This window comes from Octopus sinensis, linkage group LG11 (genome assembly GCF_006345805.1).
Source record: "Octopus sinensis linkage group LG11, ASM634580v1, whole genome shotgun sequence".
Classification (NCBI taxonomy): domain Eukaryota; kingdom Metazoa; phylum Mollusca; class Cephalopoda; order Octopoda; family Octopodidae; genus Octopus; species Octopus sinensis.
This window is the reverse complement of record NC_043007.1, coordinates 48,119,131-48,135,776: the sequence shown is the minus strand read 5'-3', so window position 1 is coordinate 48,135,776 and position 16,646 is coordinate 48,119,131. Positions and strand designations below refer to the sequence as shown.

The 16,646-nt window shown below is 35.3% G+C and overlaps 1 protein-coding gene across 4 annotated transcripts in view; it reads right to left on the bottom strand.

Moving 5' to 3' along the window:
- The window catches only part of LOC115217114, a 295,576-nt gene that overhangs the window by 62,811 nt on the left and 216,119 nt on the right, over positions 1–16,646 (bottom strand). For all 4 annotated transcript variants that reach the window (XM_036507465.1, XM_036507464.1, XM_029786713.2 and 1 more), the window contains 5 exons: positions 14,456–14,534; positions 12,327–12,394; positions 11,487–11,568; positions 11,018–11,109; positions 3,889–3,979 (listed from right to left, as the gene is read on the bottom strand). In XM_036507465.1, coding sequence (XP_036363358.1) covers positions 3,889–3,979; positions 11,018–11,109; positions 11,487–11,568; positions 12,327–12,394; positions 14,456–14,534 — 412 coding nt within the window. The remainder of the gene's footprint in view (positions 1–3,888; positions 3,980–11,017; positions 11,110–11,486; positions 11,569–12,326; positions 12,395–14,455; positions 14,535–16,646) is intronic.

The window sequence follows — 16,646 nt, the reverse complement described above, 5'->3', positions numbered from 1 at the left end:
ACAATAATGCAAGGTAAACAGAACAAAATAAAACAAAATATATATCAGTGTATATATTAATATTAATAAGCACCGTTATTATACATATTTGGCTAATAGTTTTTTAAAAAAACTAACACATAGGGAGATGAAAAATAATAATTAAAACCATGGTTCAGTTCATAAAATTATAAAGCTATAAAAGTCAATAAAAATTACTATTAATATTAATAATAATATAATAATAATAATAATAATAATAATAATAATAATAATAGATACAGTTATGTTTGCACCAAGTCCATCCTTTCAAGATCGAAATAACTATGAGTTTAGAAATACTGACCACTAGGTAATGATAATTTAGATTAATTCGATTGGCTAGTGGTTTGAAATTTAAATCACAAAAGAAATTATACGGTTGGTTAGTCAAGGAACGCCAATATTCACACGCGCATCCACAGATCAATCGCACATACACACATAATTATATGTATACACATACATAACCACAAGCAACAACTAGCACATAGATAAACAAAAAGGGAAGCAACTATGCTGCCATTTAGTCCTTCAGAATTATAACTATGCCTCAAATAACAAAAATGATCCACTCATGCATTTCATAAAATATTTAATTTAAAGATAGAAATATATTTTTAAATATCAGTATGTTACGAAGTCAGATACTATTTCATTGGGTAACTTAAAATTTATAACACCGGTTTGTTGCATAGTAAACATACGGTTGTTAGATTTACCGTAAGTAACAAACTTACGGTAAATCTAACAACCGTATGTTTACTATGCAACAAACCGGTGTTATAAATTTTAAGTTACCCAATGAAATAGTATCTGACTTCGTAACATACTGATATTTAAAAATATATTTCTATCTTTAAATTAAATATTTTATGAAATGCATGAGTGGATCATTTTTGTTATTTGAGGCATAGTTATAATTTTGAAGGACTAAATGGCAGCATAGTTGCTTCCCTTTTTGTTTATCTATGTGCTAGTTGCTTGTGGTTATGTATGTGTATAAGTGTATGTGTATACATATAATTATGTGTGTATGTGCGATTGATCTGTGGATGCGCGTGTGAATATTGACGTTCCTTGACTAACCAACCGTATAATTTCTTTTGTGATTTAAATTTCAAACCACTAGCCAATCGAATTAATCTAAATTATCATTACCTAGTGGTCAGTATTTCTAAACTCATAGTTATTTCGATCTTGAAAGGATGGACTTGGTGCAAACATAACTGTATCTATTATTATTATTATTATTGAGTGAGAGAGCAGTTCATGCCATCAAAGTGACACTGGGGTAAAATATACGAAGCCCAATATACCCATCATGACTACCTGTCTGATAAAGGTACACCAGGCACATGCATCACAACCATATGTGCGCGACATGGTGATTTCATATCAAGATAAACAGCACATGACCTTGCAGGTGGGGCCCAGTTAAAATTTTCTTCAGGTTGAGTAACCCATCCCGCTCAAACGGTCCCTGAATAAGGGTTGTTTAAGGATGCTGAAAGAACCACCCATGTTTCCAGAGGTGAACTATTCAAACCCCAAAGAATCCCTCTCAACACATGGCTATGATGCTCCCCCACTACTTCTGCTCGTGATCAGAGATGCACATATCGTCAGCCACTAAGGGACATGCTCAACTGATTAAGGTCAAACAACTGACAAGCAAATCTGTGGTATTGAGCAGAATATTTGCTGTAGCCCATCTTTTATACCAAGACAAAACAATGTACATGATAACACTTCCAATCAGTTAAGATCAGAAGCCATGAGAGCCACTGCCTGGTACTGCATCAGGGCATTTATTATTATTATTATTATTATTATTATTATTATTATTATTATTAATATTAATAGTAATTTTTATTGACTTTTATAGCTTTATAATTTTATGAACTGAACCATGGTTTTAATTATTATTTTTCATCTCCCTATGTGTTAGTTTTTTAAAAAAACTATTAGCCAAATATGTATAATAACGGTGCTTATTAATATTAATATATACACTGATATATATTTTGTTTTATTTTGTTCTGTTTACCTTGCATTATTGTACCAATGAGTATTATATTATATAAGTGTAGCGTTATGAAGTTTATGTATAAGTTTTTATATTTTACATTTTTATATTTTTATATTTATATGTATATGGTTAAATAATCTTTTTCACAATTATAACAAATTTAATTCTCTGAAGAGGCCGTGGGGCATCCTTGTTAATGCCTCATTTATACCTGCCTTTATGGCTTATAGGTTAAATGAGGTATGACTGCCCTCACTGCCGAAACAGCTGTCAGATTTGATTTAATTACATATTATATTTGAAATTTTATACTTATATCTCTTTGTCTATTTACTTTTACTGTATATTTTGTATAATGCCTTTACGGATATGTAATGGTGTAATAAAGTATTGATTGGGTATCATCTGATAGTTGATGTTTTATTGATCTAAGTATGTTTCTCCATTTTCTAATTTTGTAGTATTAATTTACGGTAATATTATTACCTTTACCCATATAATACAATAGATGAACTGATTGTTTGGCAATTTTTAACATCTATGTATTAGTCTTGTTGGGTACCTATCTAGCAGTATATTGGATATATATTATCCCATGGTGGGTTGAATTTTCAACCCCTATCTCATTTTATAATATATATATATATATATCTATATATATATATATATATATATATATATATATATACTGGCAAAAATGTTTGCGGGCGACGAACATAAAAAACGTCATCTTATCTGTAAGAACAACAGTAAATAAATGTACAACTCAGATATGGACAATCTAGGACCTAGGTTTCAAACTTTTGATAATGTAAATTTGATTAGTTCTCTTCGGCTAGATTCACATAGACAAAATTTCAAATGTTGCTACCTCAATGCCGATATTACTCGTCTGAACGCCTAGCCGAAGAGATCTAATCAAATTTACATTATCAAACGTAATTTGGAAAGTTCGAAACCTAGGTCCTAGATTATCCACATCTGGGTTGTACATTTATTTAATATTGTTCTTACAGGTAAGATGAAATTTTTATATTGCCACTCGCAAACATTTTTGCCAGTATATATATATATATATATATATATATATATATAAATAGCAGTCAAAAAGTCTTGGCTATTCCTTCTATTTCTAAATTCGGTGTGTGGTGAGGCAAATCGTTGCTGAACCCTAATTATTTAGTATTACTTAAACTTACCATGAATTGGTCTTTTACATGCCGAATTCTACTTGGTGAAATTACTGACTACTTCTTAATTAATTAATTTCACCCTTTGTTATTATATATATATATATAATGTACAGTGAAGCTTTACTATAGCGTCGTATATTATCGACTGCGATTTCCAGTAAATATTGGTGCATTGTTGTACCACTATCTTTGATTTATACTTTAACCTGTTGGTGCTTTGTTTTCAATACTGCCATACTGCACTATTTGATAATTTCTTTCTTTTCATACACACATACATACATACATACATACATACATACATACATACATACATACATACATACATACATACATACATACATACATACATACATACATACATACATACATACATACATACATACATACACACACACACACATACATATATATATTATAGGTATATATGAGTGTATGTGTGCATGCGTGTATGTAAGTATATATATCTGTGTATAAGTGTATATGTATGTGTGCGTGTGTGTGTAGATAGATAGATAGATTAACGATACATGTGGAAACAAATGAGTTTCCTCAAGCCATTTTCACAATCTAAATTTCTACATTCTTGTTATTTTCACAATACATTAAAGAACATTAACATACAAAAGTTAATATGTTTCTTACCAGGTATTATTCTCCAGAATGCTGGTTCATGCTCAAAATAGCAATTGTCGGCCCATTTCTGAGCTACATATTCTAAGTCTTCATCCCAAGACTGAAATTATGGACAGTAAAGATAGCATTTTAATGATGACATTTGCTAGAAATCTAGAATAATTTTGCCAAATCCACCATTTTATTTTTACTGCTTTCACCGATGAAATTATAAGTGAAATTATATTGTGAATTCTCTTCCTTTGAGTTCGTCTTATTTTTTTAGTGTGCAGGTACAATAGATAACATACTGTATTACACATAAAGTAACACATTTAACACATGCGCAATTATAAATACAATAACAATACATAAATGTGACTGCTGCAATTTCAGGATCAAGTTCAGTAATTTTAAATGGAAAGGGAGCGTTAAGCACATAGATCCTAATACTCAAAGATCCTAATACTTGAGTGACACATAATTTGATTGACCTTGAAGGGGAGAAAAACAAGGTCAACTTTTATTGGATATAATTACAGAATTTAACTAAATATTGCAAAGCATTTTGTGCAACACTTAAATGATTTTGTCAGTTGTTTGATTGGCACCAGCTTTTGATAGTAAAATGAAAATTTCAAAAATAAATACATACAGTTTTTGAGTTTTTGGTGCAGTTGCAAACATATAGTTTTTGGTGCAGTTGCAACAACAGCAACAGCATCAACAACGATGACTACAACAGCAACAATATCAACTACAAGAGCAACAACAACAAAACCAACAGTTGCTGGAATTAATGTTGAAGAAGTCAGAATATACTCCAGGTTCATACTCGCCAGACAGCGTAGAAGATTCAGTTGAAGAATTCAGTTATAATTCAGAAGAAGGGATTACCTTCTCTGCCTATTTTCGAAGATACGAAGAAATTTTCAAAGAAGAATGTAAGAATTAGTCTGACAAGAAAAATGTACGACTACTTTTAAGACAGTTATCCCCTGCTGAACACGAAAAATATAGTAATTATACCCTACTGAGATTTGTTTCGATGAAACAATTAATTTTTGTTGAAAATTTTATGTGAAACAAGTCCCCTGTTCAGTACTCGCTGGCAATGTTTAAATTTGGTCAAAAAAATTATGAAGATTTCGTCACCTATGCTGGGGTTGTTAGTAGAGAGTGTGAAAAATTTAAATTTAATCAATTAACACCGGACATGCTCGCAACCATTGATGTTAAATCCGGGACTGGTTTGTAAATTTACGCCGTTTTCCTGGATTTGGTTTTATAAAAAAAAAAATCCCAAAACAATATAAGGGTTAATTCTTTTATTCTAGCCATACTTGTGATTTATTCTACGTGAAAGCAGTGCTCGTCACCTTTTGCTAATTTATACGTGTTGCATTCCTTGGCCGGCATGAAGCACGCTGCCAATGTTCAGTAGTGATGTAAGAGTTTGGTTCGCACAAATGGAAGTGCATTTCGTCGCAAACAACATTACGTCGGAGTAGCAATAGTTATACATCTTGTCAAGCGCCATTCAGGCTCCCCTAGCAGCCAATTTGAAGGATTTCATCACAGACCCACATCACAATACTTCCTATTATTCCATAAAGAACAAGGTTCTCAGTCAGACGTGGAGAAACGTTTTCGCACCTTAGTAAATGAGAAGCGCTTGGGCGATAGAATGCTGACCCAACTTCTTTGCCGGATGTGGGAGCTAACGGAGGGCGCATCTGCGGACATTATTATTAAACAGCTTTACCATCATACGTGCAGGCCATCCTTGCTCCCATGATGGAGGTCAGTATTGTGGACCAATTGACTTCCACAACTGATAAGATATTGGATTATGCTGGTCAAAGTGATGTTACTATACCGGCCCGGCTACCTGCAGCAGTTTCTTCTTCTTCGTCTTTAGTAGCATCTGTCTCATCGGAGCATGATTCGACACAAGCGGCAACCCTACAGGCCATTCCGCACGGAATTCTTCTCCACGCCTGAGGTCATTTAATCGTTCATCTCCCAGATGACGTTCTTTCTCTCCTGATTTTTAATTGACACACCGCTAGTACCATAGACGTTTTGATGTTGCTGCCCAGAAATGTACTGTGTTCTTACTCGAAGCAGGGAAATTCCACAGTGGGACACTGAGCAGAGAGCTGATCCCAGTTCGCGCCTGCATAATCGAACATTGTTCGTTGAGGACTTATTGTTGCACAAACATTTTCTTATTTATTCTGGTGCTGCCTGCAGTATTTGACCAGTGAAATTCATCAAAGATAGCCCTTCTATCTCTCCGATTACCCTGCAAGCTGTGAGCCACTCACCAATACCAACACATGGCCAAATCTCTTTTTCATTGGATTTAGCTCTGCGAAGAGATTTCAAATGGATTTTCATCAAGGTCGACTTGCCTTACCCAATCCTCGGTGCGGATTTTCTCCACCACCACTCTATCATGGTTGATGTGCGTAAACAACAGTTATTGGACAACAATTCAGACTTTGCTATCTTTGGCTGAATTTCAAGCACTTCTTCGGTCAGCCCAGTATTCTTTATCTCAGCGACTGGAAACCAATACCAATCGATGTTAGACTTTCCCCGGAGCTCACTAACCTGAAATTCCAAGTGAATAATCCTGATCACTCAACGGAACATTTTATCTCAAAGAATGGTGCTCTAGTGTTTTCGTCCTTGTCGTTTGCCTCCGGGAAGGATATAGGCAGCGAAAGCTGAATTCAGTCACATGCTACAGCTCGGAATTATCTGCCCTTCCACTAGTCAGTGAGCCAAGCCGCTTCACATGGCCCCAAGAACTCTGACGATTTACGTCCTACGAGGGATTTTAAGCGTCTCAATGCTATCACTATTCCTGATAGGTATCAATTCCTCACCTTCAAGATTTCGCTTCATCACTGCATAGCTATACTAAGTTTTCCAAGCTCGATCTCATTAGGGTTACCACCATTAATCCCTGTCTACCCTGAAGACATTCCGAAGGTGGCAGTAACAACTCCATTTAGCTCTTTCGAATCCTTGACTAGGCCATTTGACCTTTGAAATATTGCCAGCACTTTTCAGTGGTTCATAGATGAAATCATTCGTGGATTGGATTTCGTTTATGCCTATATCGATGATCTTCTGATTGCCAATTCTTCAACGGAAAAAGTGCTCTTCATTTAAGATTACTTTTCTAGCGACTTACCCAATATAAAGAGCAGATTAACCTGGCTAAATGTGTTTTGGTACATTGTCCCTTGTGTTTCTTGGTCACATCACAGACAAAGACGGCATTCGATCTCTACCAGGCAAAGTGCGAGATATTGAGGACATTCTTCCACCGACGTCCTTTCGTCAGTTATGCCACTTTCATGGCTTACTTAATTTCTGTTGTTGTTTTATTCCTCACTGTGCTGGACCCCTGTATCGACTCATCGAACTTTTCAAAAACCGACGGAAGAAGAATGAGACCATTTCGCTGACTCCTACTCAAACTTTTGAAAGCAGCTCTCATTGCACATCCTGTCTCCGATGCAAAGCTTTCGCTTGTGGTTGACACTGCAATTAGTGCTGCTTTACAGCAATTTTATCAGCAACACTTGCAACTTCTTGCTTTTTCTATCAGCAGCTGAAACCTGCTGAAACACACTACAGCGCGTCCAGTCCCAAACTGTTGTCGACATACCTGTCAGTGAAGCATTTTTAACACATCCTTGAAGGAAGGAGCTTCACTATATACACTGACCATAAACCTCTCACTTTTGCCTTGCGGTCTAAGCCGGAAAAGTACTCACCAAGAGAAACTCGACACCTGGACTTTATATCACAGTTCACCAGTGATATTTAACACATCTTCGGTATTCAAAACACTACTGCAGATGCACTGTCCCGTCTACCAATCAATTCAGTAGCATCCACTGTGGATATTGATCTGAATGTTTTTTCCTCAGAGCAGTCTCCTCTGGACTCACCCAAGATATCTTCTGAGTGTACGATGTGAAAATTCCAGTACTTGTCTGTACCAACTTCCGACAAGATGATACTATGTGACGTATTGACAGGTTCACATCGTTCCTTCATTCCAAATACCCATAAACGAGCTGTGTTTGAAGGCCTGCATAATTTGCCATATCCTGGAGCCTCAGCCTCAATGAAGCTCATTACGGCTAGATTCTTCTGGCCAAACATGAGACATGACATCACTGATTATTCTCGATCTTGCTTCCACTGTCAAGGGTCGAAGGTGCATAAAGACATTCATGCACCCTCAGTACCTTCAGCACACTAGAAGCATGCTTCCGCCACATTCACATTGATCTTGCTGGACCCTGGCACGTCAGTCAAGGATATACTTACATTCTACTGGCATCGATCGTTTCACTCGTTGGCCTGAAGCCATTCCTCTAATTGATATTTCTGCTGACTCTGTAGCGCGAGCGCTGGTATCAGGCTGGATGTCGCGTTACAGTGTCCATACTACCATCACTACAGATCGTGGTAGACAGTTTTAGTCCCGCTTCTTCTCAGAATTTACTAAGATCATCGGTGCTCAACGGATACATACAAATTACCATCCTGCATCCAACGGAATGGTGGAGCGTTTCCATCGACAGTTGAAAGCTGCGTTTCGTGCTTACTCTGATAATCAACGCTGCATCGAGTACCTCCCCACAGTACTCCTCGGCATTTGAACTAGGTTCAAGGAGGACTTCGGATACTCTCCAGCAGAGCTGCTGTACGGTGTTCCAATGTCTTTACCGGGACAGATGCTTGCTTCCATAGATCTTTTGGCTTAGGATCTTGCTCTTTGTGTTAACCGCCTTCGTTCTTACCTTCAAGACCTGCCAATGACGAACACATGGCGCCAAACTGTGAAACCTGAGGAATATGGCCACGTGGGACCAAGTTTTCGTTAGAAACGACGCCCTAAGTCCTCTCACTTAACCTTACTCAGGACCTTATCGTGTTCTTTCTCGTTCTAATAAACATTTCACCATTGACTATAATGGTTCTAGAGACACTATATTGATAGACTTAGAAGGGCCCATACAGATGTTCATACCCCGGAGCCTCATATACTCCCCACACACCACTCCACACACGTCTCCTCCACCAATACGGAATGACAACTCGTAATGGTCGTCGTGTCCATTGACTCAAGAGACTTTGTAAAACTATTTATATATGCCTGTCCTTGTCTCATTTTTGCATGCTTGCATTTTTATTAATGTATTCAATTTTTCTTTTCCCATTGTTTGAACATTTCGTTTTGCATCTTTTCTTCTCTTTCTTTCTTACTGTTTTCTATATCTACTTGTAATCTGAACACGGGGTCCTGTAGTGAATCAGGAAAGCTCTATTTTGCTGTTGCGGTATAGTACAGTAGTTCTATGGCATGCTCCAGCCAGTCAGGGCTGGACGCATAGGAATACAAATGGCAGTGATCTGTTTATGCAGAGAAGTGTGTGTGTTTTTTAACTAATTGTCAAAAATACAGCATAGCAGTAGCAGCTCTCCTTTTTACATGAAAAGATTTTTGTGTGTTCACCACCAACTTCGTGCAACACACTTGAAATTATATCTGCTCTCGATTTGTCACCTCCTGAACAACCTAATTCATTTACATTATTTTAATTATTTACATTTGACGGATATTTGTCAGGAATTCTGCAGAAAACTTCGCATCACTGAAGAACTGCTGGATAAAGAAAATAATGATCAATCGATACTTAACAATAAAAGTAACTACTATCCAACAAAACTTTTGTGATTTGGTTTCCAATTATCCCTACAATTTACTCCCACCTCGAAAATTTAAAACAAATACAAGTCAAGAAGAATGGGAGATCATTATTAAGCTCAAGGAGGATGACGACATAATTATAAAAGAAACCGATAAAGGGAGTGTTGTAGTAATCATGGACTCAGAAAAATACATAAACACTACCCTAATCTTCCTTCATGAGAATACCTACTAAGAAAAAGTCAACAACTGCAATCAATCCAAGATAATGACTGAACTTTTTACCCTTATCCACCAGTTCCAACAAGGTTTAACGGAAAAGGAGAGAGATTGCTTGACTAGATTTGACTGCAAAACCATCAGCTTTTATGGACTTCTCAAAATCCACAAAAGTGAGGCCGTAAATGAAGCCTGTAACAAATCAACTTCTGTAATCATAAATATCTCTCATTCAAGAGGTCTCAAAATGAGACCAATTGTGGCCGGTCCCTTGAGTGAGACACACAGACTTTATTGACCTCCCCCCTAAACCTTTTCTCTAACATATACCGATGATCTGGGATGATCTGAACTTTTCAAACCATATCCCAAACAAAACCAGCAAGGACTCCTTTCTGGTTTCATTCGATGTAATAAATCTCTTCACCTCGATTCCTCACGAATACGGAATAATAGCCATACAATACTGGCTGGAAAAATTCCCAAATGACATTCCTGACCGAATCAGAAGAGAATTCATCAATGGAGGAATAAAATTCGTCGTACAGAAAAACATTTTCAACTTCAACGAGAACACTTATAGACAAAAATCGAGCACAATGATGGGAACGAGGGTAACCCCTACTTTTGTCAACCTTGTCATGGCATGATTGGAAGTCCAAATATACAAATATGCTAGACTGAAATTTGGAGACAACTTCCAAAAATACTTACTCACCAGCTGGATATATATATGTATATGCATATATATATTCACTCACACATACACAAATATATATGTATGTATATGCATGTGTGTGTGTGTTTGTGTGTGTATATGTTTCATACACACACATGAAGACACATGCACGCTTTGTCTCACTTGACTGACTTACCAGTGTTCCTCATCAAACTGAACAGATTATTTACATCTTCATTGTATTTAAAGGGATCTATGCAGGAACACCATCATAAAGGAACACAGATTATTATAAGTTTACTCTGCACATATTCCTGTATACACAAATACTGAAGATATTAATGACATATTTGGCCATCTTGGAAGTGAATTACCATAATTTATCCTCAGTTACCAACCGTTGTTAATTTTACATATATAATTCAAATGAAAAAAAAACTGTCAATCATTTACTCAGATATTTACTATGTTAGTTCAAAATTTGAAGATTGTATAATGATTTTAAGTTCCCTTACTAATTTCAACATGTCACAGGCTGCTGGATTGACATCTTTCCGAAACAGATTATGCAAGTCCAGAATAATTTTTCTATCTTCATCTGTTAAACCTAATCAATAGAACAGATATTTATAAAGCCTAATTTAGAGTAGAAATTCTTAAAATATAAAATGGCAAAAAGAAGTATTGGTATGGTAATTAAAATATAATTATAATGGCTTTTCTTAATACCTGAAACTGGCATGTGAATGATGCCCATCTAGATTGTTTGTAAATAACACCAGAGTAGAACACTTCCTTGAGGTGTAAAGAATGGTATCATTCATTTAGGTATGTGTGTGTGTGTGTGTGTGTGTGTGTGTGAAATGAAGTACTGATAATGTAATGTTTATCTTAATCTCTTTCATAACATTTTGGCTGATCTTTATTTAGATTTTGCAGGAATTTGAAGTTCAAATTATTTCTTAAACAACAAACTTAACTTACCAGATTTGTATGCATGTGGAGATTTTGAAATGCAAGCCGTGTGATTTGCTATTCCATGGTATTTTCTTGGGCAGTTATTTAACTGGAAGGCAGAAATAAAAGTTAGGAATGATCAAAGAGTATAGATATTCAATTTTCTGGGATATCTATACCTTGCTTTGATTCTTGAGATTCAAATATTTGGCATCTACTATATAGAATTTCACATAAAAACATCTTTCTCATTTTGGGATCTTGTAAAAAATGGGCCTGCCTAACAAAGTGATGAAGGATCATTAAGTTCCTTCTTCAGATGGTTAAACTAAACTGATAATTTAAAACTGTTGGTCTCACACTTTAGAAATAGTTTCTTGTTTTGATTATATTTTTGAGGAATTTTATCTTTGAAGTGGAAAAGAAAGTATTCAGGAATTAAGCATTAAATGAATGCAATAATTAAAACTTTCAATATTGTAGTTTCTACGATAAAGATTATTTCATTCATTAATCTGTTTTAGTCATTGAACTGTATCAATGCTGTGGTATCATGATGAAAGGTATTTAAGCTTATATTAGCCCAATGCTGTGCCTAGTACTACAAACTTGGAAGAGAAAAAAGGCAAGATTTAAAAAGGATCATAACCTATCACAAAGTATTTTGCCATCCACACACATATACATTCAATGGCAATCCATATTGTTTCCATCAGCTGCATTTTACTCACAAGAATTTGGTTGACCCATTGATAGAGCACAGTTTTCTCAAATGGAACTGAATGCAAATCATGTGACTACAAAACAAACCTTTTAGCTACATTCATGTCATCATTTATATAGAAAAGTTAATGGAACATTTTTTACCGAGTATCCTAAGGCTGATTCTTCCAATTCTGCTTTTAGAGGTGATTTTACAAAAGTTAGTAGTGAATCTACAACATATAAAATTTACATGTATTTAAATATATATGTGTATGTGTATGTGTGTGTGTGTATACATACATACATACATAATACATACATACATACATACATACATACATACATACATACATATATATATATATATATATATATATATATATATAAACTTACTTGGAAATGGATGTGTGTTGTTCAATTATATAATAATATAAATAATATATATATATATATATATACATATATATATATACGATTGCAGCGTGGGAGGTATTTATAAACCATTTAAGAAGCAGACAAAAACCGTTAGATTCACTTCAACATTTAAATTTAATTTGATTTAATTCAAATGATGCAGCACGGAATTTTGTCAGTTAACAGGTCGTGGTTTTAAAGCGACGAAAATATTTTGACAAATTAAATTTAAATGTCGAAGTGAATCTAACGGTTTTTGTGTGTTTATTGAAAGGCTTATAAAAACCTTCCATGCTGCAATTTTTTTTGTTCCAGCACACAATTTCAGATCAGGTCACTTGCTATGCAAGTACATTTCCATAATATATATATATATATATATGCATATATACATACATATATGTACATACTTACATATATATGTATATATGCATATATGAGTACAGGACATCACAAAATGTAAACAACATGAAATACGAAGATGAACATTTTTTTGCGAATGAGAGAAACAAATGGAAAACAAGACAAGTAGCATCAAAAAAACAACCCTTCATCAGTTGTCGGCTGTTTATCTACTCCACATTTCGAACAATTCATAACAATATGTGCCTTCGAGTAAACAGTTGCTCCTGCAACCAAAATATAATTTGGGATTTGCGGAGGGTGAAAGTTGGTAACAAAAACAGGACAGTGAAAACAAGCAATGAGGGCTGCTAGGCCATATGAGGTAAGGTTGCGAACGCTGGAGGAAAAATTTTTGACAGGAGAAAAGATAGAAGTGGAGACAGACAAGAATGCATCTGGTCTGTGACACAGACAGAAAGAAAAGATGATCACATGGGGAAAAGAAAGGTGGACGATGATGAAAAGAAAGGTGGAAGAGAGTAAAAGTCGAAAGACGCCGGTTGTTAATGTCCTGTTGTTTGTATTTGTAATTGTGTACCATTTCTCGGTTTTTTTCTTTTCATACTTGTATTCATATACATTCCCTTGCTTTCTTCCAAAGAATCTACTGTTCTTAGCTTAGGCTTCCTTGGGGCCAGCCAGATTAGAGCAGTCTCAAGATTAACTGGCAGAAACTGCAGGGACGATCTGCTTCCTAACTGAAGATTGAAAGCGCTGAATGTTCTGTCCTTGTTTTTTCCTATCCTTTTTTGTATCATCTACGGTCCAAATGTTTTGTTGTCACCTGTTACATTTTCGTTCCATTTTTTGTTTTGATTTTATATATATATATATATATCAGAGATGTAGTAATTTGCTGTACTTAATAAGACATGTGAATCTAAGTAAAATTGCTGTCTTCTAAACGTACAGACATTTTTTGTAGGTTACAGAGTCACATAAAAAACACTTGTGCTAGAGCTGCATAAAAGTACCCAACACCCTCTGTTAAATGGTTGGCATTAGGAAGGGCATCCAGCCATAGAAACCATACCACAGCAGACAGTTGAAGTCTGGACAGCTCCCAGCTGGTCAGTTCCATGTCAAACCATCCAACCCATGCCAGCATGGAAAGCAGCCATTAAATGATGATGACAACGATGATGATATGTTGCTAGCTACCTAAAAATTCATAAGTCAGAAGAATCAGGATCTTGTATATTTGTCAGTAGAACACAGCCATGCCTATGCCTATTTTGCCAATGTTTTTGCTAATTGTGTTCAATTGACCAAATATACAGTGTGTGTGTGTGTTTAATTAACAAAAACAAAAAAAAAAACAACAGAAAAGGAAAAAACAAAAACACAACAAAAATGTAAAAAGAAAAAAAAAATACAACAAAAAATGGCAAAATATGACTATCTCCAAGTATAACAATACAGAAAATAAAGTTATTAGAGTGTAACAGTGAGGTTTAATAATTGGTACTTACCAAATGAGTGAACTTCCTCATATTTATTGTAGCATTCTGTAGGGTTTTGTCTTCCTTGCAAGTGTTGTGGACAATATTTCTGTTAGGGAAGAGATAGAGGAGTAAGTTAACAATAATGTCCATAAATGAGTTCTTACAATCCCAAACCGACCATCTTTTGGCAGAAAGTTTGGTAGGTCCAACACTGCAGTTACTCACTTTTTCCTTGCTTCACTTTCCATCTTGATGGTCATATACTCTTTTACTCTTTTATCTGTTTCAGTCATTTGACTGCGGCCATGCTGGAGCACCACCTTTAGTTGAGCAAATTGACCCCAGGACTTATTCTTTGTAAGCCTAGTACTTATTCTATTGTTCTCTTTTGCCAAACCACTAAGTTATGGGGACGCAAACACACCAGCATCGGTTGTCAAGTGATTTTGGGAGGACAAACAGACACACAAACACATACACACACATACATATATATACATATATATGACAGGGTTCTTTCAGTTTCCATCTGCCAAATCCACTCACAAGGCTTTAGTCGGCCTGAGGCTATAGTAGAAGACATTTACCCAAGGTGCCATGCAGTGGGACTGAACCTGGAACCATATGTTTGGTAAGCAAGCCACTTACCACACAGTTACTCCTGCACCTATGGAGAGAATGAAGCCAGTAATCATGGCACAGATTCTAGAGAACAAGATTTTCACTTTAATTACCATATTTTTATTGAAATACACAGTTGTATCAGTTAATTGCGAAGGTAATGAATACTTCAATTACCCCATTATCTGTGAAATTAAATTTCACCGTCATTACAGTAATGGTGTTAACTATATACCAAAAAGTAGATTTGATATTTTCTGCAAATTACTTTGCCTCAATAAACTGGACATATCGCAAAAAAAAAAAAAAAGTTTCAAATGTGGTATTTCTCAACAAAAGATAGATTACTATATAAAATTATATTTTGCAGATAATGGTTATGAATCACAGTGGAACAGGAGCAACCTTAGAATCTCTGAGGCCATCCTCATACATCAAAAGAAACCCAAGATCAACAATAGAAGGGAGTTACAGGAAGCTAGCTGGTTGCTATAGCAATACTCTTCTGCACATGTCCACTCTACACACATACATCGGCAACATTCATCAATTTCTTGAAAATGGGATTATAACCCCGTCCCATGCCAGCATGAACAATTGACATTAAATGATAATGATGATGATGATGATGATGACGATATATATATATAAATAATTTAAAAAATTTTAAATAGGATAAAATCTTTATAAGAAATTATCAAGTCGTTAACATGAAAAACCTCATAAGGGAAAAATTTGTTAATTTTCCACCTTAAATATATTTATTTAAAATATATATTTTTAAATATAATTTTTTTTATATTGTAAATTTAACCAGAATATATTCAGTGCTGAATTTTATTCTGAATAAACACTTATTCTGAGATGCAATTCGAAAAGCCTGCCTCTTACATAGATTTATGAGTGTGAACAATTCTATGTATTATGCTGGATACATTTGGTGTTCGTCTGGTATGTTGATTTTTTTGTTCATTTTTATGTGTCTTGATTATGCCTGCACTGAAGATTAAAAAGTGCATTTTGTGCACTAATTATGAAATCATATGATCTGCAGCTGAATCTATTTTTAAAAGGCTCACTTCAAGAGTTGCAGTCCCTCCTGTTCAGTACAATGAGTTTATTATGGTAGTTTTGACTTTAAGAGTCCCTCCTAGCATGAGGCATTTATGTTTAGTAATGCCCTTAATATAAATATATATATCTATATCTATCTATCTATCTATCTATCTATCATCATCCACACACCCACAGCCACACACAGTCTTCAATAACGTCGCCACACATACCTATTTCTTTATTACCTACAAGGGGCTAAACATAGAGGGGACAAACAACGACAGACATAGGTATTAAGTCGATTACATCGACCCCAGTGCGTAACTGGTACTTAATTTATTGACCCCGAAAGGATGAAAGGTAAAGTCGACCTCGGCGGAATTTGAACTCACAACGTAATGGCAGACGAATACGGCTATGCATTTCGCCCGGCGCGCTAACGTTTCTGCCACACATACCACTATATGAGCAGCCACACATTACAGATGCACACACTTACACACACTTGCACATGCACACACCCAGACCTGTCAAAGATTTG